The following is a 24,249-nucleotide window of genomic DNA, read 5'->3' as shown; positions in this document are numbered from 1 at the left end:
CTATCTCAAAAAACATATATTTGAATGGGAAAATACAGAGAAGGGCATCAACATTTTTAGGGGTATGAGACAGCTTCCATATGAAGATAGATTAAAAAGACGGGTTTCAGAGTAGCAGCCGTGTTAGTCTGTATTCGCAAAAAGAAAAGGAGGACTAGTGGCACCTTAGAGACTAACAAAATTATTTGAACATAAGCTTTCGTGAGCTACAGCTCACTTCGTCGGATGCATTCAGTGGAAAATACAGTGGGGAGATTTATATACACAGAGAACATGAAACAATGGGTGTTACCATACACACTGTAACCAGAGTGATCAGGTAAGGTGAGCTACTACCAGCAGGAGAGCTTGTTAGTCTCTAAGGTGCCACAAGTACTCCTTCTATTAAAAAGACTGGGACTGTTAAGTTTGGAAAAGAAATGACGGGGGGGGAGAGGTCTTATCATGAGTGGTGGGGAGAAAGTGAATCAGGAAGTGTTATTTACCCCTTCACATTAACTAATGAAGTTAATAGGCAGCAGGTTTAAAACAAACAAAAGAAAGTACTTTTTCACACAACACACAGTCAGCTTGAGGAACACATTGCCAAGGGATGTTGTGAAGGCTAAATGTATAACTGATCGAAAAAGAATTAGGTAAGTTGATGGAGGATAGGTCTATCAATAGCTATTAGCCAAGATGGTCAGGGATACAGCACCATCCTCTGGGTGTCTCTAAACCTCTGACTGGTGGAAACTGGGAGCAAATGAGAGCATATGGATTATTCGATAATCGTCCTGTTTTGTTTGTTCCCTCTGAAGAATTTTACAGGCTCTCGTCAGAAGACAGGACACTGGGCTAGATGGAATAATGGTCTGAACAAATAAGGCTGTTCTTCTGATCCTAAATTGTTCCACTGATGGAGGGACTACTGCAGACAAGCCTTTTCAAGGGGCTCCCTCTGCTGGCGTAGCCACCCTAGAAGACTCCAGGGGGTGCTGAGTGTGGGATGCTGATGGGGGGGTGTGAGTTCTGCCACCTAGGGGTGTGGTCCTGTAGCACGAGGGACAGAGGCTCATGGGTTGAGCTAGAGCTGGGCTGGAAAACCGAGAGTCCCCCCGCCCATGAAAAATTTTGGCCCAAACTAACATGTTTCCTTTTCATCCATTTTTGGGGGGTAAGTTTTTTTCATACAAAACAGATCATTTTTTCTCTGAAAGCTCAGCTGCCATGATGCTGCCCAGCTGCAGCTGCCTGGGTCCCCACGAGCAATTGGAGGTTTTTCATCTGCCTCTCCCTTATAACATAAATGAAGGTTGCACTGACGGAGTGTATGGCTGCACTCTGGGTAAGGAAAGGTCTAAACTTCCCAACCAGTCTGCGGCTGGGGTATTGTGCCTATCAGCTACTCTAACCAGCCTTCCCATCTCTGTGCAGCATCTGCCACCCTGTACAATGACACTTCAACAGCTCCTGCAGGCAGAGACTACTGAGACAGGTCCTGGTAGACATCTGAGATGATTCTGTGCTAGCCAGGAGCTGGAGAGGGTTGAGCTAGAGCAGTTGTGGAGGTGCAGAGATTGGGGGAGGGTAGCGACCAGTGGATCACTGAGATCTGTACCTAACTTTGGGGATCCCTGTATTCTGGGGGTCACTGTTTCTTCCTCAGGGAAAAGGGAAGGAACCCCTCTTATGAGAACAGTCGGAGGGAATTTGCCCTGTAGGGAGCCTTGTGAAATCTTCCTTCCCTGGCTGCACCTTGGGTTTGCAAAGCAGGAGAGGGGGCTGCTGGGGAGAAATCTGAATCTATATTTATTAATTAATATTTATTAATTATTATTATTATTATTATTATTTCAGCAAGATCAAGCTGTGACAACATCGTTACCACTTGGCCACCCCCGAGGTAGCCCTGTGACTAATCAGAACCATATAAACAGTGATGACAAGCCCGGATTCCAGGAGCAGAGCCTGCAGCCGGGCTTGTGCTGCCGTCCTGTTGGGCAGCATCACCACACGTCCCCTGTGATTTCGCCTCCTGCAGCTTGCCCTTGGCCGTGACAGGGGTTAAAGCTGGTGCACAGTAAGCCAAGCAGCTGAGGTTCCCTAATGGCCAGGTGGCCCCAAGGGATTGTGCCGGCATGCTTCATAAGGAGAGTTGCCTCCCTATCTGAACAGATACTGCCTGCTGCCCATGTAACCTCTCCGATGACTCCTTGTCCTTTAGGGTGAAGACCTCTGGTATCAGCAGCTCCCCTTCTAGCAGGAACTGGGTACGTTGGCAGTTTTCACCATCTTTGAAATGTGGAGTTTAGGGGAAAGGCTGGAAGCTGTTTCTATTTGCAGATGTTCTGTGCGGTGGCAGAGGACACAGCTGGGCTGTCGGGGTGACTCAGTGACGGGCAGGCAGTGGAGGGCAGGCAGCGCTAGGTAGCTTGGGAACCCCTCCCCTACATGTAGCCAGGATCCTCGGTGGGCTATTCATGCTACACATAAATCTGAGATTCAAAGTGAGCTTGGAGTATTAAAAACCCAGGTCCTATTTCTAGATCTGCCGTTTGCTCTAGGGCCGATCCTGCCAGGGGCTGAGCAAGAGGAGACCCCACAGAATGTCAGTGACTAGTTCCCAAATCGCCTCAGGTTTATTTGCTCCTGGAAATTTAATCAGTAAATGCATTTTAAAAGGTTTTATAATCTGGCTCGATTGTAAAGGCAGGAATCCAGAGCTGTGTTGCTCTGTGGTAACAGGGCTGATAAGGCATATTTCTGTTTCCTGATTGGCTGAGGGCTCCAGGTTTTTTATCCTGTAGATACCCCTCAGAGTTACAGGGTTACTGGCATCTCTGCCCCCTCTCTGGTCTCCGAGTGCCAGATGTCAAGCATCATAGCCTACCCACTCGTGGGGTGGAATCCCCCTAACCTGCCATCCTCAGACAGGACCCTTTGTAGCCTTCACATTCACAAGGTGGAAATTCGGGATCTTCCACCCTCAGACTGGGCACTGGGCTACAGCACACCAGAGGTCAACTGTGCTTGCTGAGTAGGTCCGAGTGGGTTCAGCACCTGAGGTTCTTCCCTTTGGGAGTCAGTGACGAGTGGTGAGACAAGTGACCAGTCAGGTTTCTAGAACCAAAATACTGTTTAATCTGAACAGCAGGAAGAAAGCGTAACATGGGAGAATAAGAAGTTCTCTGACCCCAAGTCCTCGCACTCTGATGGGGACCCAGGCAGGCCGAGGGCCTTCAAATTTCCCCAGCGGTGTCTGTGCCTGTCCGTCTGAAGAGCTTCTCAGCAACAGCTGCCCAGCATCTGGAGAGACTCCCAGCACTGGCAAAACAAGCTGTGTAACGTGTCTGGAGCCCAGAAACAAGCTCTTCCCAGCTTGTATCTCCAGTGTGGTCTCTCACCCTCCCTGGGGTGGTTACTGAGCGATGGCTCTTCTTGAGCTGTTGCTTCCCTTCCTGCTTGTTTTCCAGCAGCCTGCTGTTAAATAAGAAGTGCCATACTGGTTTCAGCCAATAGAGCCATAACATAAACATCCCAATAGTTAACCCTATATAGCTATACAGCAAACATCCCCAGAACTGGGTTTAACACGTCCATACATTATGGCAGCTCAGCTCCATGTCTGACAGTATGCCATTCCTGGGTACTACAGATTTTATGAGTACAGGATAGAGACAGCCAGAGAGAGAGAGAGAGAGAGCAATAGACTACTTTCACATGTGAAATGAAGTTTCATTTCCATGAATACTCATGCATTTGACTTTCAAATCCACTTCCTGCAAACCCTCATCGTGCCTCAATAACAGCTGCTGGGGTTACTATGTACTAGAGAGTGATAGCTCAGGGAATGAATATTTTCTATACTGATCCCAATGCCTGTTACCACTACAGACTGACAGAACAGAACCCAAGGAGAAACAGTCAGCTATTAACCCAGGGACAGAGAATTATAGAATATCAGGGTTGGAAGGGACCTCAGGAGGTCATCTAGTCCAACCCCCTGCTCAAAGCAGGACCAATCCCCAACTAAATCATCCCAGCCAGGAGAAATCCAAATGAGAGATGCTACATTTTAAGTCCCACTCCAACCTGAGAAATCACCTCTGAAAGAAGATCAGAAGAGAAAGAATGGGTTGATGTGTGTGCGCTAAGGTACGGATGTGTAAATGTTATGTCAAAATTTTTCATTGTAATACAAATATTACAAACCAAATATTCATGACATGCCTGTATATCTAAAGCAAGCAGCAGAGTTGTTCTAATCTCTACAGGAAGGAGCAGCAGTAACTTTACTGCTTAATGGCTTTGGCTTTAGAAAGTATTATAGAAGTACTTCGCATTATGTTTGCAATGGGTTTGTGCTATTAACTCTTTGTGCTGAACAGTTGTATGATACTGTCTCCTGGTAACTGACCAGAAGTTGCTTATAACACTTACATTCAGGGTTGTCCATTCAATCACTCTGCAATACATGTGCAAGAACATAAGACTTTCCAAAAAGTCCTGAGAGACCAGAACCACTGGTCCGTGTTTCAGCAAAGAGTAGAGCTGAGGGGCAAAAAAGGGGAGTGTAATCGTGGATGTAAGTAATTTATGCCCCTTACATTTTACATGAGCATGGCTGAAGTAACTTGCACACTCAGCTGGATATTAGAGCAAACATAGTAACATAGTTTTTGCACTATTCACCCATCTTTGCCACCTACTCCTCCCTCGCCCAACTGAAGTAACTGTCTGCGTTAGCTTGTAACTTGCCAGATATCTACAGACCGTTGCATGGGGAGAGGATGCAGTTCCTGAGATCATGATGAGAGGCCTGTAGGATGATTGAACTCTTTGGATTCAGGCAAAGGCACTTCAGCTTCTCTTGGAGGGATTCTTGGGGGTCTGAGTATATCACCACAAGCACTTGTTAAGGGAAAGTTAACAGAGCCCAGTTCACACATGTAAATCTGGAGTGCGATAGTTTAAGTCAATGTTATTGAATTAAAATCCTAGCTTTAAGAATTTGCCCCATGTGCTGCAAAGAGGAAGTGGCTTAATTTGGACTCTCAAGCATGGAAAAAAAATATATAATGAGGCAACAAAACACATTTATAAATAGCTTTAATGCAGAAGAGATATTTACAGTAACCATTTCCCCCATGAATTTCCCATGTGTTTACCCATATATCATGATACAGTAGGCCCCACTCAGAAGTGGAGGGCCAGAAAGGTGTCTGTGGTAAGGTCAATATTGTAAAATCATGCAGTGTTCAAGCAAGCTGTGGAACTCCCAGCCACTAGACATCAATTAGCCGGATTGAAAAAGGAACTGGAAGTTTATGTGTGTTACCAGAAAATCCAATTCCAGTATTGAGGATTGTTTGAAAAAAGTCTTGGAAGGGCTCTAAACCTTCCTGATTTACACCACAAAATATGTCTAGCTAGGGGCATCAGAGGGAAACTTTCCCAAGGAGCAGGTTATCTCAGAGCTGCCTATTGCAGGGTTCCTTCAACTTTCTTCTGAAGCTTCTGGAACTGGCCTCTGGATATTAGGCTAGATGGACTGCAGGTCTGATCCAGTCTGGCAGTGCCTATCTCCTATCAGTGATGTAAATCCAAGACAATGTTTTTGCTGATTCTCCTTGAGCTCCTAGTCTCTAGACTTGCACTGAGACCAGAAAGATGCTTCACTAATTATCATCTAGTCTCCTGTTCTTCTTCCTTGCAGGAAGGAAAGTTCAAAACTCCTTGGACCTTCCCAGTCCATTATGTCAACTGTAAATGACACCAAATTCACACCTGCTGTGTTCCTTCTCACCAGGATACCTGGGCAGGAAGACGTTCATCTGTGGATCTCCATCCCCTTTTGTTTCATGTATTTTATTTCGATATTAGGAAATTCAGTCATTCTGTTCATTATTAAAACAGATCCAAGCCTCCATGAGCCCATGTACATTTTCCTTTCCATGTTGGCCGTCACAGACCTTGGCTTATCGTTAGCCACAATACCGATGATACTGGGCATATTCTTGTTTTACTCTAGGGAGATAAGCTTTGATGCCTGTTTTGCCCAGCTGTTCTTCATCCACTCGCTTAAATTCATTGAATCCTCCATGCTCTTGTTGATGGCCTTTAACCACTTCGTCGCAATCTGTAACCCACTGAGATATGTTTCCATCTTAACCCAGAAGAGAATAGCCAAGCTGGGATTTCTGTTTGTGCTAAGAGGGTTGGCCATAGCGTTCCCAGTCCCCTTTCTCCTAAAACGGTTCCAATATTGTCGAGCTAATGTCCTCTCCCATTCCTACTGCCTGCACCAGGACGTTATTAAGATGGCTTGTTCGGACATCACAGTCAATAGCATCTATGGCTTGGTTGTTACACTGTTAACAGTGGGTTTGGACTCACTTCTCATCTTCCTCTCTTATGTGATGATCCTCAAAGCAGTGCTGAGCATTGCATCCCAGGTGGAGTGCCTCAGGGCCTTGAACACCTGTGTCTCCCACTTCTGCGCTGTCCTGCTCTTCTACACTCCAGAAATTGGTTTGTCTGTGCTACACAGATTTGGGAAGGGCTCTTCTCCCTTATTTCAGATTCTCCTTGGCTACATCTACTTGCTGGTCCCACCTCTGATTAATCCAATTGTGTACAGCGTGAAAAGCAAACACCTTCGTGAGAGGATAATCAGAGTGTTCATCAAGTGAAGGTTCAGTTCATCACCTGGCTCCAGCGCTGGTGACACGGGGGATGAAAAACACGTGGACTAATGCAACCTGGACTCTAATGCAACCTGGGCTCTTGCATCTTAGATGACATGAGCTACTGAGCTCCACTCTGTAGAGAGAGGTTCAGGTGGGGTCTAAGGACAGACGTGGGTGAAGGAGGACAGCTCACTGGCGGATGGAGAGCAAGGCAGCCAGCAGCATTTAAAAAGTGACTGTGTTCATGGAGAGCCAGGGGACTGGTTGGATGTTGGCCCATAAAGAGCCCTATCAGTGGCTGCTCCCCTCTCAGAATTCCTGTCTATATAGTCAATAAAGAGAAAAGTGTTGGATGTTGTTTCCCGTTACACCTGGCCTGTCATTGTCCTGTCTCTGGTTAAACATCCATGAGCTATGAAGAAAGCTGCAGAGGTCTTCTGTGGTCACAGTCCTGTCCCTTCCTGAGCGCTCTGGGTACTGTGTGATCCATGGGTGCTGCAGCAGCTGTGGACAGGGGCTTTTCAAGGGACAAGGATACTCACCCTTCCCCCATGCCCTCAGCCAGGTGCTTGTGACTGAGTCATGTCCAAGACTTGATAAATGCAGGAACACCAGGAGAAGCCATTCAGGCAGCCCACCCCTGTTGATGGCTTTGCACACACGACACGCCTGCTTATCCCAAACCCAGCTGGCCATAATGCCACCAAGGCAGAGCAGTGCTGTGTGTGTGAGTGGTGATCTGATACACAGGAGTCCTGGCAAGAGACTAATGCAAAGGGGTGGAAACAGGCCTCAGCTCCCCAACAGAGCCACGGTTAGCTCCTATCCCAGCCCAGCCCATTCAGGGTAGGGAGACCACCTTCTCAAAAGGGAAAAGTAGGACACATGTAGGAGCCCCATCTCTTCCCTGATCCCCCCCCTACCCCTCTTCTTCACCTCAAACCTGCACCCCCTGTCCCTTCTCTTTCCCCCAAGCCCTAAGCACTGGCTAGGCCAGAAGCCAGAGCCAGGCCGATGTAAGAGCTGCCCAGGGAGAAGGGGCTACTGGGGCTGGGGGGACCCTGGAACCTCCACCTGCCCTGGGATGGTGGCCGTGCCTTGGGGGGAAAGAGGACCAGGGGCAGGGCCTCATTGTGAGGGGGACCTAAGTATCTACTCAGCCCCCCCACACACACACCAGGTAGACCTGGCACTGCCCGTGAGCGTCAGGTAGGAGCGGAGCAGTACTGCCAAGAATTCAGACTTGGGCAGAGTGAGCTGAACTCTTGGGAGCCATTACCAATGGGCGGAGGTCAGCCCAGCCCCCAGGCTGCTCTAAACACCTCTGAGCCAGGGGGAGAACAGGCCAGCGAATTAAACCCGTGTAACTGGCTCCCTGCCATCCCCGCTCTCTGCAGCGCAGGGGGGAGCTCTGCTGGTGTACCAGAGAATCCAGCCGGGCCGGTCACTGCTTGGAAGGCTGGTCCGGTGGTCTAGGACTGCTGTGTGACTCAAGAGATTTGAGGTTGATTCCCTTGTCATATGTGACCATGGGCAAGCCATTGGCTGTCCCTGAGCCTCTGCACAGGTGGATAATAGTCCTGCCCTGCCTCACAGCAGTGACGGGAAGATAAATACATTCAAGGTGTTCAGATACTGTGAGACCCTAAAATCAGGACTATGTCAGCGTTCCCAGAGCAACAACTTTGACTGTAAAAGGCCTCTTACCACAGCCCCCTGTGACAGCTGGTTCCGGGAAGCCCCATGACTCTAGCACCTTGGTGTCTGTGACAGATGTGGGGGTGCTCAGGGGTGACAGTGAGGGGTAAGGAGTGGATTTCATTTGTCTTTGGGTCTGAGACCTTGGAGTGCACCTGCATCAGGTTTTCTAGCTTTTCAGAAACTCACTTTAAAAAAAAAAACTTTTAAGAAAACTGAAAGCTGAGATTCCTGTCCAGTTTCTTTATTCCAGAAGTTGGGGCTTTAAGAAAAACAGGAACGAGTGCGAGACTCCCAATAAAATCCCAGGAGTTGGTGCTGCTGGCTGCACCTCAAGCAGAGGACCCACAAACAAAGGCACTGACGGTTAGTTAGTGGACATTTCTGGTCACACAGTCTATCAGTGACAGACACCCTTTGCCCTCTGCACTGGGCTACAGGGCCCGTTGTTGTAAGGAACAGGGTTATGCCAAGACAGCCAGATATAACAGTGTCAGGCTCGCAGAGTCACTGGTACCTGAGGCTACAGCTCAGACGGTCTCTCCTCATGTTGAGTCAAGAGACACGCACACGCTGGTTAAGCAAGGCTATGCAATTTCTTAATAGAAAGGGGGTGACCCCAGCCCAGCTCCAAATCATAGAATCATAGAATCATAGAATATCAGGGCTGGAAGGGACCCCAGGAGGTCATCTAGTCGAACCCCCTGCTCAAAAGCAGGACCCATACCCAATTAAATCATCCCAGCCAGGGCTTTGTCAAGCCTGACCTTAAAAACTTCTAAGGAAGGAGATTCCACCACCTCCTTAGGCAACGCATTCCAGTGTTTCACCACCCTCCTAGTGAAAAAGTTTTTCCTAATATCCAACCTAAACCTCCCCCACTGCAACTTGAGACCATTACTCCTTGTCCTGTCCTCTTCTACCACTGAGAATAGTCTAGAACTATCCTCTCTGGAACCACCTCTCAGATAGTTGAAAGCAGCTATCAAATCCCCCCTCATTCTTCTCTTCTGCAGACTAAACAATCCCAGTACCCTCAGCCTCTCCTCATAAGTCATGTGTTCCAGACCCCTAATCATTTTTTTTGCCCTTCGCTGGACTCTTTCCAATTTATCCATATCCTTCTTGTAATGTGGGGCCCAAAACTGGACACAGTACTCCAGATGAGGCCTCACCAATGTCGAATAGAGGGGGACGATCACGTCCCTCGATCTGCTCGCTATGCCCCTACTTATACATCCCAAAATGCCATTGGCCTTCTTGGCAACAAGGGCACACTGCTGACTCATATCCAGCTTCTCATCCACTGTCACCCCTAGGTCCTTTTCCACAAAGCTGCTGCCTAGCCATTCGGTCCCTAGTCTGTAGCGGTGCATTGGGTTCTTCCGTCCTAAGTGCAGTACCCTGCACTTATCCTTATTGCACCTCATCAGATTTCTTTTGGCCCAATCCTCCAATTTGTCTAGGTCCCTCTGTATTCTATCCCTGCCCTCCAGTGTATCTACCACTCCTCCCAGTTTAGTATCATCCGCAAATTTGCTGAGAGTGCAATCCACACCATCCTCCAGATCATTTATGAAGATATTGATCAAAACCAGCCCCAGGACCGACCCTTGGGGCACTCCACTTGACACAGGCTGCCAACTAGACATGGAGCCATTGATCACTACCCGTTGAGCTCGACAATCTAGCCAACTTTCTACCCACCTTATAGTGCATTCATCCAGCCCACATTTCTTTAACTTGCTGACAAGAATACTGTGGGAGACCGTGTCAAAAGCTTTGCTAAATGCCTGCTGCTCGCTCTCATTGGGAACCAAACAAACCCCTTCCCCAGATGCAGCTACCCCCAGCTACTTGGTGATGCTGGAAATTTGGATGCAGGGTGGAAGGTCTATTTCCAGCACTAGAGTGGCTCTCGTTGCTCGTGGAGCGAAGCGGGTCAGGATCAGACAGACGTGCATTGCAGCAGGGGGCTGTTCGGGCAGGCAAAGCTCTACAGATCCTTCACTCTCTCAAAGCACGTCCTGATTCCCCCTCTGACTGCCGAGCTGCAGAGGGGCCCAGAACTCCCTTGTCAAAGGGGGCTGTGCTAATGACAGGCCTCATCAGCAAGGGGTGTTGGGAAGAGTTCAGGTTCTCCACCCAGTGTCCCACATCACCCATATGAGGCAAACAGAGCTGAAATCTCTGTGAGATACTTAGCTGTGGTCTCAATTATTGCAGAGTCCAAGCAGCTTTCAATCTGTAACATATTTACCAGCATAACACCCCTTTGCGGTAGGGCAGAGCTATTAACACCTCTGGGCAGACCTTCCCCTGCTGGTGACACCCATGTTCTGAAAGAGGACACAGCCCCCTGCCCTGCACTACAAGGCCCCAGCCCCAGACCCTTAAAGAAACAGTAGCCTGGAATTTCCCAAAGCTTTAACTATTACCCAGGACCATCTTCCTGTCTCCCAGTAGCTGTCTCTACTAGAACTCTGTCAGCTCCAAAAGTCATAGGAAGCTTAAAGGGCCACACCCTGGAGCAAAGGTTGACTGACCTTCTAATCTTTCCTACCCATAAAGGGGAGAGTCTCCAACATACCATCTCTAATGGCAACTGAATTAGGGTGATCACCCATCCCAAATTGGGCAGGAGAGACCTGAAATACAGAGTTTGATTCTTGGTCCCAGGCTAAATGACTCCAGGATAACATTTGTCCCAAATTCCTTGTAGTGATGCTCCACAATGGACAGAGGCTCATAGGAAGCACCGCCCTTTTCCAGGTAGGGATGCTGAGGTGGTCCTTAGCGCCCCCTCACTATGAAGCCCCGCCCCCTGCTCCTCTTTCCCAGAAGGTCCTGCCCCCAACTCGAGGCAGGTGAAGGGTCCCGGGTTCTCCAAAGCAGATCTGGCTTCTGGCCTCTCCAGTGGGTGGAGCTCTCTAAAACACAGGCTCTCCTACACTCTGGCCCCATTCTTCTCCTTTACGCAGGAGCCCCCGCACCAACGTCCCTGCTGGGGTCAGCCTTGTTTCAGGCTTGCTGCAACCCCTGTTCCTCTTTTTCCCTGGAGGCCCCACCCCTGCCTCATCTCTTCCCACTAAGCCCTGCCCCCTGTGCCTCCACTACCCCAGAGGCTCCTTCCCCTGGCCAGGCCAGAGCCAGACTGTGGTAAGAGCTACCCCAAGAGCCCAAGCCGCTGTGAGGAGCCCCAGACTCTCCACCTTCCCTGGGAGTTCATCCTGGGGGGGGGGCAGGGACCCAGGCTGGGGGCTCCTCACAATGGCTCTGGCTCCGCGGACAGCTCTTACCATGGCCCGGCGCTAGCTTCTGGTCTGGAGAGGGGGTGGAGCCTTGCGTAATGAGGAGGAGCAGGGGGTGGGGTCCTGGGAGAAGAGATGGGGCAGAGGGTGGGGCAGAGGGTGAAGATGAGGAGCAGAGGGTTGGGCTTCAAGGGGATAGGAGAGGAATGGGGCGAGATCACAAAGGGGACAGGACTCCTGCCTGTGTCCCACTTGTGCCTTTTGAAGAGGTGGTCACCCTACACTGAGTGGGCTGGGCTGGGATAGGAGACAGCCGTGCCTCTGTAAGGAAGCTGAGGACCATTTCCACTCCTTTAGAAGCAGCTGGAGCAGCACAAATGGAGGAGGAGGGAATCTAGGCCGGAGCCTCTTGCCAGTACTCCTCTGTGTCAGACCCAGACTCACACATGCCACTCTTCCCTGCCTTGGTGGGGAGTGGGCTTAGCAGGTGTACGGTGTGCAGAGCCATCAAAGGCGCTGCCCACATGGCTTCTCCTGGGACTGCTGCATTAATCATGTCTCTGACAGGATTCAGTCACGTGCACATGGCTGAGCACATAGGGGAGGGGTAGTATCTGAGCCCCTTGAATACGCCTGTCCACAGCTGGAGCAGACCTCCTGGATCACACAGATTCCAGAGCTCTCAGGAAGGGCCAGGACTCTGACTGCAGAACAGCCCCGCAGATTTTTTCATGGCCCGTGGATGTTTAGCCAGAGATGGGACAGTGACAGGCCAGGTGTAATGGGAAATGACATCCCTGTCCCTTCTCTTTATTAACTGTATCAGGAGAAATTCTAATGTCAGAGCAGCCACCGAAACGGCTCTTTATGGGCCAACATCCCAGCGGTCCCCTGGCTCTCCATGAACACAGTCACTTTGTAAATGCTGCTGCCTGCCTTGGTCTCCTTCCCCCAAGTGCGCTGTCCTCACTCACCAGCAGGTGGGAACGGCGACTATACCATTACTTCAGGTCTCACACCACATCTGAACCTCTCTCTACAGAGTGTAGATCAGTAGCTTAAGCCACCTCGGATGTAAGGGTCTCGGATGAATTAGATGTGTGACAGTATTGACGTGAACTGTGACCGTATAGACCATTGTTGCAACCAAGGTCCTATAGTTGCACCAAATCTTGTACGAAGGAGGTCAAGTAGGTGTCTATGAAAAGGTTATGATTTGCTTGTTATGATTATGCTATCTGTATTCATGTATCATTTTGTATTTAATGTTATAAGTATTGGCTCTATACCTGTTTCAAATGTTGGCTCCTGGGGTAACGCCCACGAAGTAATCAGCCAGATATGCTGTCAAGGTTACTTCCCCACTCTGAACTCTAGGGTACAGATGTGGGGACCTGCATGAAAACCTCCTAAGCTTACTTTTACCAGCTTAGGTTAAAACTTCCCCAAGGTACAAATTAATTTTACCCTTTGCCCTTGGAATTTCCTCTGCCACCACCAAACATTAACTGGGTTTACTGGGAAACGTAGTTTGGACACATCTTTCCCCCCCAGATCCTCCCAACCCTTGCACCCCACTTTCGGGGGAAGGTTTGGTAAAAATCCTCACCAATTTGCATAGGTGACCACAGACCCAAACCCTTGGATCTGAGAACAATGAAAAAGCATTCAGTTTTCTTACAAGAAGACTTTTAATAGAAGTAAAGGAATCACCTTTGTAAAATCAGGATGGTAGATACCTTACAGGGTAATTAGATTCAGAACATAGAGAATCCCTCTAGGCAAAACCTTAAGTTACAAAAAAGACACACAGACAGAAATAGTCATTCTATTCAGCACAGCTATTTTCTCAGCCATTTCAAGAAATCATAATCTAACACATACCTAGCTAGATTACTTACTAAGTTCTAAGTTTCCATTCCTGTTCTGTCCCCGGCTAAAGCATCACACAGACAGCCCCAGACCCTTTGTTTTTCTCCCTCTTCCCAGCTTTTGAAAGTATCTTATCTCCTCATTGGTCATTTTGGTCAGGTGCCAGCGAGGTTACCTTTAGCTTCTTAACCCTTTACAGGTGAGAGGATTTTTCCTCTGGCCAGGAGGGATTTTGAAGGCGTTTACCCTTCCCTTTATATTTATGACATATGCCATGTAAGATATCTGCAAAAATGCTATAATTTGCCAGATATGATCATTTTGTTTATATGTTTGTATCACCTTTGTTTTCTGAGTTATAGACATGTATGTATGTCTGTATTTCAAACTGGTGCTCTGCTTCTGAGTGACAACCCCAGACTGTTCGGCATCAGCACTCCTAGCCTGCTTCATAGCCCATTAAGGACCATCAACTATACAACTGACCCATTGAGAGAAGGCAGATCCACCTTGCGGCTCAGCAAGACATGCAGGGACATTCCTATGGACAGAACTCTAAGGTTTCCAAGCCATATGTTGGGCACCTTGTGTTTGAAACAAAGGAAGCACAGGCTGCACGGTAAGGGACTATAAAAGGCAGCTGCATCTTCTCCATTTTGTCTTCAATCCTGCTCCTTACCTCTGGAGGAACTTTGCTACAAACTGAAGCTCTGAACAATGGACTTGAATGACCCATCCAAGCTGTGGATGTACTCCAGAGACTTAACTTAAGCCAGCAGTTTATTCCATCACAGCTACAAGCCTGAAACAAGAACTGTGCACTGCATTTTGCCATTACTTTATGTAGTTGATTCCATTTAACCAATTTTAACGCTCATCTGTATTTCTCACTTTTTATGAATAAACCTTTAGATTTTAGATTCTAAAGCAGAGGTGGGTAAACTACGGCCCGGGATCCACATCCGGCCCAAAGGACCCTCCTGCCCAGCCCCTGAGCTCCTGGCCGGGGAGGCTACCCCTGACCCCTCCCCCACAGCCTCACCTCGCCGCCGGGGCAATGCTCTGTGCGGTGGAGCTGTGAGCTCCTGGGGCAGTGCAGCTGCAAAGCCCGGCCTGACCTGGTGCTCTGTGCTGCGAGATGGCAGAGGCAGCATGGCCTGGCTCCAGCCGGGCGGCATGACTGTAGAGCCGCCAGCCACCAGTGCTCCAGGCAGTGCGATAAGGGGACACGGAGCAGGGGGAGTTGGATAGAAGGCAGGGGAGTTCGGGGTGGTGGTCAAAGGGCGGGGGTGTGGATAGGGATTGGGGTGGGAACAGGAGGTTGAATGGGGGCAGGAGTCCCCGGGGGGGGTGGATAGGAGATGGGGGCTGGGGCATGACCCCCTCCCCTAACCAGCCCTCCATACAATTTCCAAAACCCGATGCGGCCCTCAGGCCAAAAAGTTTGCCCAGCCCCTGTTCTAAAGGATTGGCAACAGCGTGATTTGTGGGTAAGATCTGACTTGTATATTGATCTGGGTCTGGGTCTTGGTCCTTTGGAATCAGGAGATCCTTTTTTTTTTTTAACTGGGGTACTGGTTTTTATAACCATTCATCCCCCAAAGGAGCGGAACTGGTGGTGATACTGGGAAACTGGAGTATCTGACGGAATTCCTTGTGTGACTTCTGGTTAGCCAGTGGGGTGAAACCAAAGTCCACTCTGTTTGGCTGGTTTGGTGTGCCTTAGTAGTAAGGAACCCCCCAGCTCTGGGCTGTGACTGAATTGATACTCTCAGTTGTGTCCCGCCAGAAACCACTTTGTTACAAGGTGGCCCATGTTTTTCATCTCCCATGTCACCAGCACTGGAGCTAGGTGATGAACTGACCCTTCACTTGGTGAACACCCTGATTATCGTTGCACGAAGGTGTTTGCTTTTCACGTTGTACACAATTGGGTTCATCAGGGGTGGGACCAGCAAGTAGATGTAGCCCAGGAGAATCTGAAGCAAGGGAGAAGGGCCCTTCCCGAATCTGTGTATCACAGACAGTCCGATTATTGGTGTGTAGAAGAGCAGGACAGCACAGAGGTGGGAGACACAGGTGTTCAGGGCCCTGAGACACTCCATGGGTGATGCGATGCTCAACACTGTTTTGAGGATCATCACATAAGAGAGGAAGATGAGCAGCGAGTCCAACCCCACTGTTAAGAGTGCAACAGACAAGCCATAGATGCTGTTGACTGTGATATCTGAACAAGCCATCTTCATGACCTCCTGGTGCAGGCAGTAGGAATGGGAGAGGACATTGGTTCGACAGTATTGGAACCGTTTCAGGAGAAAGGGGAGTGGGAATATTAAGGCCACCCCTTTCAGCATAAACACCGGTCCCATCCTGGTTATTCTCTGTGGGGTTAAGATGGAAGCATATCTCAGCAGGTCACGGATTTCAACAAAGCGGTCAAAGGCCATCAACAAGAGCATGGAGGATTCAGTGCACTGAAGCAAGTCGATGAAGAACACCTGGGCAAAACAGGCATTGAGACTGATCTCCCTAACATTAAACAAGAATATACCCAGTGTCGTCAACATGGTGGCTATCGATAAACCAAGATCTGTGACAGCCAACATGGAAAGGAAAATGTACATGGGCTCATGGAGGCTTGAATATGTTTTTATAATGAATAGAATGACTGGATTTCCTGCTATCAAAATAACATACATTAAGCAGAAGGGGACAGATATCCAGAGATGGACTTCTTCCTGCCCAGGTATCCCAGTGAGAAGGAACACTGCAGAGTTGAATTTGGTGTTATTGACAGCTGACATAATGGACTGGGCAGGTCACAGGAATTTTGAACTTTGCTTCCTGAAAGGAAAAAGAACAGAAGACTAAATTATATTTAACTAGACTTCTTTCTCCTCTCAGTACAAGTCTAGAGACTCCCAGGAGTTCAAGGAAGATCAGCAAAAATATAGTTTTAGATTTACACAACCAATAGGAAGATAGGCACTGCCAGACTGGATCAGATCAGCAGTCCATCTAGCCCAGTGTCCAGTTCCAGATGCTTCAGAGGAAGGTGGAAAAAGCCCTGCAATAGGCAGCTATGAGATAACCTGCTCCCATGGATAGTTTCCCCCTTATACCCATTAGACACATTTTTGATGTAAATCAAGAAGGATTAGATCTCTTCCAAGAGTTTTTAAAACCATCCTCACTACTGTAATTGTATTTTCTTGTTATCCATATAAACATCCAGTCCCTCTTTGAATCCTGCTAAGCTTTTGACCCCATTGATATCTTGTGGCTGGGAGTTCCGCAGCCTACTTGAGAGCTCTGTGATTTTCAGTTGTGAATTTACCACAGACAACCTTTTTTGCCCTCTACTTCTGAGTATGGCCCATTATATGATGATGTATTTATGAACACATGGCAAGTGCATGGTGAAAACAGTCATTCTATCTATCTATCTATCTATCTATCTATCTATCTATCTATCTATCTATCTATCTATCTATCTATCTATCTATCTATTTTATTTTCTCCACTCCTGAGAGTCCAAATTAAGCTACTCCCTTCTTGCAGTACATGAGATAAATTCTTAGAGCCAAGATTTTAATTCAATAATTTTGACTTCAACTGTGTCATTCCAGATTTACATTTGTAAATTCAGTCAGAACTGGGCTATATTAACTTTCTCTTACCAAATACTCCTTTGTGATACACTCTGACCCCCAAGAATCCCTCCAACAGGTGCTGAAGTGCTTTGCCTGGCCAATGTTGACTGAATCCAGAAGGTCTGATCAGACTACAGGCTTCTCCTCACCCTCACAGGACCTGCATCCTCTCCCCATGCAAGGGTCTGTAGATATCTGGAACTTACAAGCTAACACAGAGGGCTACTTCACCTGTGTGGGGGAGAGGTTGGTGTCACAAATGACTGAATTGTGCAAACACTACGGTTGCACTAGTATCCACTTGAGTGTGCAAGTTACTTTAGCCAGGCTCGTGTCACTGTAGATGTTAGGACATAGATATTCATGCCTGTCTGTAAAGGCCTATACTCTAAGAATTTAGGTGTATTCTTATCACTTGGCTAATTATAGAGGTATAAAAGAATCAAAATCACTGTCTGCCGGTGTAAGGGCCTTCTCTTACTGTGACAGTCTGAGGTCCTGTTCTTAGGCTAAGGCCTTTGGCTAAGCAGCAGAGGCAGCCATAAGCTGGGAAGCGAACAGTCACATCCTCATATTCCAGACTAGTCACATTGAAAGAAGGTGCTATTGGGCTGTTAGGCACTATCAGGACAGGATTGTATTCCTATCACCTCCAGAGAAAGGGAAGTGCCTAGAAAATGTAAAAGGAAACTTAGTTTGATAGCATCCTGTCTGGCAAGAACTCACTTATCAATAGCTGGGATGTGAAATCCTCACTTCTGTATTGTTTTGTCATTATAGTTCCCACTTTGCTATTGTTTGTCTATATAATCTCTGTCTGGTTCTGTGATTGTTCCTGTCTGCTGTATAATTTTTGCTGGGTGTAAACTAATTAAGGTGGTGGGATATAATTGGTTACATAATCATGTTACAATATAAAGAAAAGGAGTACTTGTGCCACCTTAGAGACTAACCAATTTATTTGAGCATGAGCTTTCGTGAGCTACAGCTCACTTCATCGGATGCTGTAGCTCACGAAAGCTCATGCTCAAATAAATTGGTTAGTCTCTAAGGTGCCACAAGTACTCCTTTTCTTTTTGCGAATACAGACTAACACGGCTGTTACTCTGAAACATGTTACAATATGTTAGGATTGGTTAGTTAAATTTCAGGAAAATGATTGGTTAAGGTATAGCTAAGCAGAACTCAAGTTTTACTATATAATCTGTAGTCAATGAGGAAGTGACTGGGTGTGGGTGTGGGTGGGCATGGGCATGTGGGTAAGGGAGATGGGAACAGGAAATGGGGGTAAGAAAATTGGAATCATGTTTTGCTAAAGGGGGAGATGGGAACAGGGAATGGGAGTAAGGAAGTTGGAATCATGTTTGGCTAAGGGTAGGAATGGGAACAGGGACACAGGTGTAAGGCTCTGTGGTGTCAGAGCTGGGAAGGAGGATACTAAGGAAGGAAACTGGAATCATGCTTGCTGGAAGTTCACCCCAATAAACATTGAATTGTTTGCAGCTTTGGACTTTGGGTATTGTTGCTCTCTGTTCATGTGAGAAGGACCAGGGAAGTAAGTGGGTGAAGGAATAAGCCCCCTAACAGTAGATAGGCATACATTACATATAACCACTAATACACTCCCCTTTCCTGTACCTCAGCTCTGCTCTGCTGAAAGAGAGGCCAGTGGTTCTGTTCTCTCAAGACCTTTTGGAAATTCTTGCACAGGTATTGCAGAGGAGTTCCGTTTATGACCCTGAACGTAAGTTTTAGATAAAGCTTGTGGTCAGTTACCGGGGCGGTATCATACAGTTGTTCACTGAACAAAGAGTTAATGGCAGAAACCCATTGCAAACAGTATGTTCAGAACTACTTTGTAAAACAAAAGCCATTAAGCAATAAAGCTGTCGCTCCTCCTTCCTGTAGAGATTCCAACAACTCTGCTGCTGGCTTTCAATATTCATGCCAAGTCATGAAAGTTTGGTTTGCAATATTTGTATTACAATGAAAAGTTTACCATAACATTTACACATCTGTACTTTAGTACACTCATGTCAACAAATTCTTTCCCCTCTGATCTTTTTTCAGAAATGATTTCTCAGGTGAGAATAGAACTTTAAATGTAGAGTCTGTCATCTGAATTTCTTCACAAACTGAAAAGATTGCAATGTCTCAGCCCTCATTCAGTCACTTGTTGGCAAACAAAAATCCAGTAGCTGTCCTCTGTCCCTCTGTTAATAGCTGACTGGTTCTGCTCAGGTTCTGTTGTGTCAGTCTGTAGCCTTTATCTGCAGCATTAAGATTAATATTGAAAATACTCATTCCCTGAGCTCTCACTGTCTAGTATTTATACGACGGGTTCTCTCATTGGGACCCCCTTGGGACTGTCACTTGATTTGCTGAAATTCCACTGAGCCTTACCCTTCTGCCAACATGGACACTCCTTAACTCTGTCTTCCTAAGCTAGACCCTCCTGGCTTCCTCCAGCACAGATCCAGAGTTAGGGCCACACCCCTCTGCAAAATACAGACACGAGATCAGCTCCATTCTGGGAAGACTCGGTTAAAGGGACTTGCCTCAGCATCCCTGTGCACAGCCTTTCTGGGAGCCTGAACCCCAGATAAATTGATTGATGTTATTCACCCTCTTTCTCAAAGTAAAGAGAGATATACACAGACTGGTTGCCCCTAGGAAACAATTACTTACACTGGGTTTATTAATAAACAAAAGTGATTTTATTAAGTATAACAGGTAGGATTTAAGTGATCATAAGAGATAACAGACAGAACAAAGTAGGTTACTAAGCAAAATAAAACAAACACGCATGGCTAAGCTTAATACGCTAAGAAATTGTTACATGTAAAATCACCCTCAAAGATGTTTCAATAAGCTTCTTTCACGGACTAGTCCTTCCTAGTCTGAGCACAATCCTAATCCGAGCCCAGCTGAGTCCTCTGCCACTGCACAGAACATCTGCAAATGTTAACAATTCACAGCCTTTATTCTTCACTTCACGTTTTAAAGATACTGAAACTTGCCAACATACCCAGTTCCTGCTAGATGGGGAGCCGCTGACACCAGAGATCTTCACCTGAAATGACAAGGAGTCATCGGAGAGGTGGCACGGGCAGCAGGCAGTACCTGTTCAGACAGGGGAGGCTTTTATAGAGGCTCATTTTTATGAAGTATGCCTGCACATTCCCTTGGGGGCCACTTGGCCATCAGGGAACCTCAGGAAAGCTCACCAGCTTTAGTCCCCATCATGGCCCATGGCAAACTGCAGGAGGCCAAATCACAGGGGATGGGTGGTGGTGCTACCTAACTAGACTGCAGCAAATGCCCTGTTGCAGGCTCCATTCCTGGAATCCTTGGGGGCAGGTATAATCCTGTTGAAATAGTAATAATAATAATAACAATAAACAACCCTATTTGTCCCCGGCACCTCCCTTTCCTGCATTACAAACTCTTGGTTCAGACCAGAGAAAGGAGATTCCACAAGGCTCCCCACATGGAAATTTACCTCAGATTGTTCCAGGAGGGGAGGTCCTGTCCCTTCTCCCTGAGGAATGAAATGGGGGACCCAGGATCCGCAGATCCCCAAAGTTATATACAGATCTCAATGATCCACTGGTAGCTAGGCCCACTCACCCACAATCTCTGGGCCTCTACAACCACTCCAGGACCCTCTCCAGCTCCCTGCTAGCACAGGTTCATCAGAGGTGTGCTACCAGGGCCTGTCACAGCAGCCACTGCCCAAGGGACTTACTGAGGGGGGTGTTGTACAGGGTGGCGGGGGCTGCACAGAGATGGGAGGGCTGGTTAGAGTAGCTGAGGGGCACGATACCCCAGCCCTACACTGGGCAGGAGGTTTCAATCTTTCCATGCCCAGAGTGCAGCCCGAGACTCCGTCAATGCAACCTTCATTTATGTTATGAGGGAGAAGCAGATGAAAAGCCTCCAGTTTCGCTTGGGGATCCCGGCAGTTGCAGCTGGGCAGCATCATGGCAGCTGAGCTTACAAAGAAAAACTATCTGTTTTCTATGAAAACTCACCTCCCAAAAATGGATGAAAATGAAACATTTTAGTTTGTGTCAATTTTTTTCATGGGGGGGGGACTCTGTTTTCCAGCCCAGCTGTAGCTCAGACCATGAGCCCCTGTGACTTCTACTACAGAACTATGCCCCGAGGGGGCAGCACTCTCCCTCCATTGTCTTCTTACACAGAGCAGCCCCTGGATGTCTTCTACGGTGGCTATGCCAGGTCTGTAACACAGGGAGCTCCTGGAAAAGGCTTGCCTGGAGCAGCCCATTCATCAATGGCACAATTTAAGAACTTAAGAATGGCCATATTGGGTCAGATCAATGGTGCATCTAGCCCAGTGTCCTGTCTTGTGACAACAGCCAGTGCAGATACTTCAGAGGGAATGAATACAACAGGGCAATTAACAAGTGATCCATCCCCTGCGTTTCCTCACAGATTCTGGCAGTCAGAGGTTTAGGGACACCCAGAACATGCGGCTTGATCATTTTGGCTAATAGCTATTGATGGACCTGTCCTCTATGCACTTATCTAAACCTTTTTTAGACCCAGTTATACTTTTGGATTTCACAACATTCTTAGTTAATGAGTTCCTCTGGTTGACTGGGGGTTGTGTGAAAAAAGTACTTTTGTTGGTTTGTTTTAAACCTGCTGCCTACTAACTTCATTTGGGTAAGCCCTGGTTCTTGTGAAGGGGTGAGTAACACTTCCATGTTCACTGTCTCCACACCACTCATGATTTTATAGACTTCAACCACATCCCTGTTTAGTCGGCTCTTTTCCAAGCTGAACAGTCCAGGCTTTTAATCTCTCTTCATCTGGAAGCTGTTCCATCCCCCTAAACACGTCTGTCATCCTTTGCAGTATTTTTTCAGTTCAAATATATCTTTTTTGAGATGGGGCTACCAGATCTGCACTCAGAATTCAAAGAGTGGGTCTACCGTGGATTTGTATAGAGGCAATATGGTACTTTCTCTCTTGTTATCTATCCCTTTCCTACTGGTTCCCAATGGGTAGTGAGTGCAGGCCCCCTTCGGGGAGGCTAGCCCCACCAGACCCAGCGCTTCTGCCTGAGGCATCCCGCCATGACCATGCCCCCACATCTCGGCGATCCCCAGTGCCTCCCCAGCCCCCGAGGCTGGAGTCCCAAACAGCACCCAAGCCCCCACGGTGGGAGAATCCCGGGTCAGCCAGAGCCCCCCCAAGCAGCCGCACCTGGAACCCTCTGATGGGACCCTAAGCTTCCTCGTGGAAAAAGCTTGTGTCTTCTCATGGGGAAAAGAGAAGACTGAGAGGGGACATGATAACAGTTTTCAAGTACATAAAAAAATTGTTACCAGGAGGAGGGAGAAAATGTGTTCTCCTTAACCTCTGAGGGTAGGACAAGAAGCAATGGGCTTAAATTGCAGCAAGGGAGGTTTAGGTTGGACATTAGGAAAATCTTCTTAATTGTCAAGGTGGTTAGGCACTGGAATAAATTGCCTAGGGAGGTTGTGGAATCTCCATCATTGGAGATTTTTAGGAACAGGTTAGACACCTGTCAGGGATGGTCTAAATGGTGCCTGGTTCTGCCATGAGTGCAGGGGACTGGACTTGATGACCTCTCGAGGTCCCTTCCTGTCCTAGGATTCTGCGATTCCCCAAGAATCTGAGATTTTTATATGTGCCATGCAGGATCCAGGGCAGCTGAGGAGGCAGTTGTTACACTACCCCCATATGGTTATGACTTAGGTATGATGCATCTTGTACAAAACATGATTTGTGAGGTGTCTGGAAGAATTATGGTTTGCAGAATATGATGATCCTATTTGTGTGCATGTGTCATTTTTGGATCTGAATTTATGAATATTGACTATGTATCTCTATTTCAAATGTAGTTACACCTGGGTGACACCCACTAGGCAAAATGCTTCCAGTCTAGACAGCTGGTTGTGAAGGGCCTATTCAGGGTAATTGGCAGTTAGGGGAAGCAATAGGCCTGAGGAGAAGCTTATCCCCGACCTGGTGAGCCTTCCTGAGAACGCTCCAGACTGCGTATGGATAATGGATGCTATGATTGAGGCAGGCAAGGGCATGTGACCAGACCACATGTCACTAAACTCCATTTTGGTACTTGTATTTTCCCACTATATTAGGTGGGTTGTGACATCACCTTTTGGCCTCACTCCTCACACAAGAGAACTCCTGGAAACACCCGAGGAGCAAAGACTGAACTGGGGGAAACGCTGGTCCCAGGCTAAAGGGATTTCTACCCTGTGTATGGAAATTTGGTGGACTGCTTATATCATCAGTCAGAGTGCAAAATTGCTAATTCATACCCAATCGATCTTGTAGCTTAGGCTTAGTTTGTGGTTTTGTTAATTTGTTAGGTAATTGGCTTTGATCTGTTTGCTATCACTTATAATCACTTAAAATTGTTTTTGTCATTAATAAACTTGTTTTATGCTTTATCTTTACCAGCATGTTTTGAGCAACAATCAGTGGAAAATCTCAGCTCTTCGTACAAAGGCTGTTGCATCTTTCCCACATCAAGAGGAAAGTGACCTAGACTATGGAGCTTATGCTGTACAGACTCCTGTGCAGTGCAAGATGGTATATGTGGCACTATGCCCCATAATTTTCATTGAAATATTGCTCTAATATAATTTTGGCATAACTAAGAACCGGTTTATGTGAGATGGGTCAAGTAAGATAGCATTGGAAAGATGACGATTTACTGAATGTGATTATCCTATTTGTATGCATGTAGCATTTCTGCATCTGAAGGTAGGAATGTTGACTATGTATCAGTTACAAAAGTGTTTGCACCTGGGGAACACCCAGAATAAAAAATGCAATCAGTCTCATTGGTTAGTCAATGAGCTATTCCACCTTCCTGGAAAGATTCCTGGGATGCTCCAAACAACCTTTGACACGTGTCTGACATGTACTGGACTCCATCCTGGACTGCTAGTATTTTTGCACTAGCGGGTGGGGATCAAACTGGGAAACAAAGGATTCCCGCTATATGTAAATCCTATTTAAGGCTGGGGAGTGAGATAATCAGGGTTCTTTTTTTCACTTAATCCCTCACCTCTCCCCCAC

General features: G+C 47.4%; 2 protein-coding genes across 2 annotated transcripts; one reads left to right on the top strand and one right to left on the bottom strand.

Annotated features, from left to right (window-relative positions):
• Window positions 1-5,738: 5,738 nt before the first annotated feature.
• Window positions 5,739-6,674, top strand: LOC144278292 (olfactory receptor 51G2-like). The gene has a single exon (XM_077839565.1). It carries the CDS (start codon window positions 5,739-5,741, stop codon window positions 6,672-6,674), a length of 936 nt encoding a protein of 311 aa, XP_077695691.1.
• An 8,686-nt stretch (window positions 6,675-15,360) lies between these two features.
• Window positions 15,361-16,296, bottom strand: LOC144278284 (olfactory receptor 51G2-like). Its single transcript, XM_077839554.1, has one exon. It carries the CDS (start codon window positions 16,294-16,296, stop codon window positions 15,361-15,363), a length of 936 nt encoding a protein of 311 aa, XP_077695680.1.
• Between the last annotated feature and the right edge of the window lie 7,953 nt (window positions 16,297-24,249).

The sequence above is a fragment of the Eretmochelys imbricata genome, chromosome 1, assembly GCF_965152235.1.
Source record: "Eretmochelys imbricata isolate rEreImb1 chromosome 1, rEreImb1.hap1, whole genome shotgun sequence".
Taxonomy (NCBI): domain Eukaryota; kingdom Metazoa; phylum Chordata; order Testudines; family Cheloniidae; genus Eretmochelys; species Eretmochelys imbricata.
The sequence above is the reverse complement of the archived record's forward strand: the minus strand, read 5'-3'. Positions and strand labels throughout refer to the sequence as shown.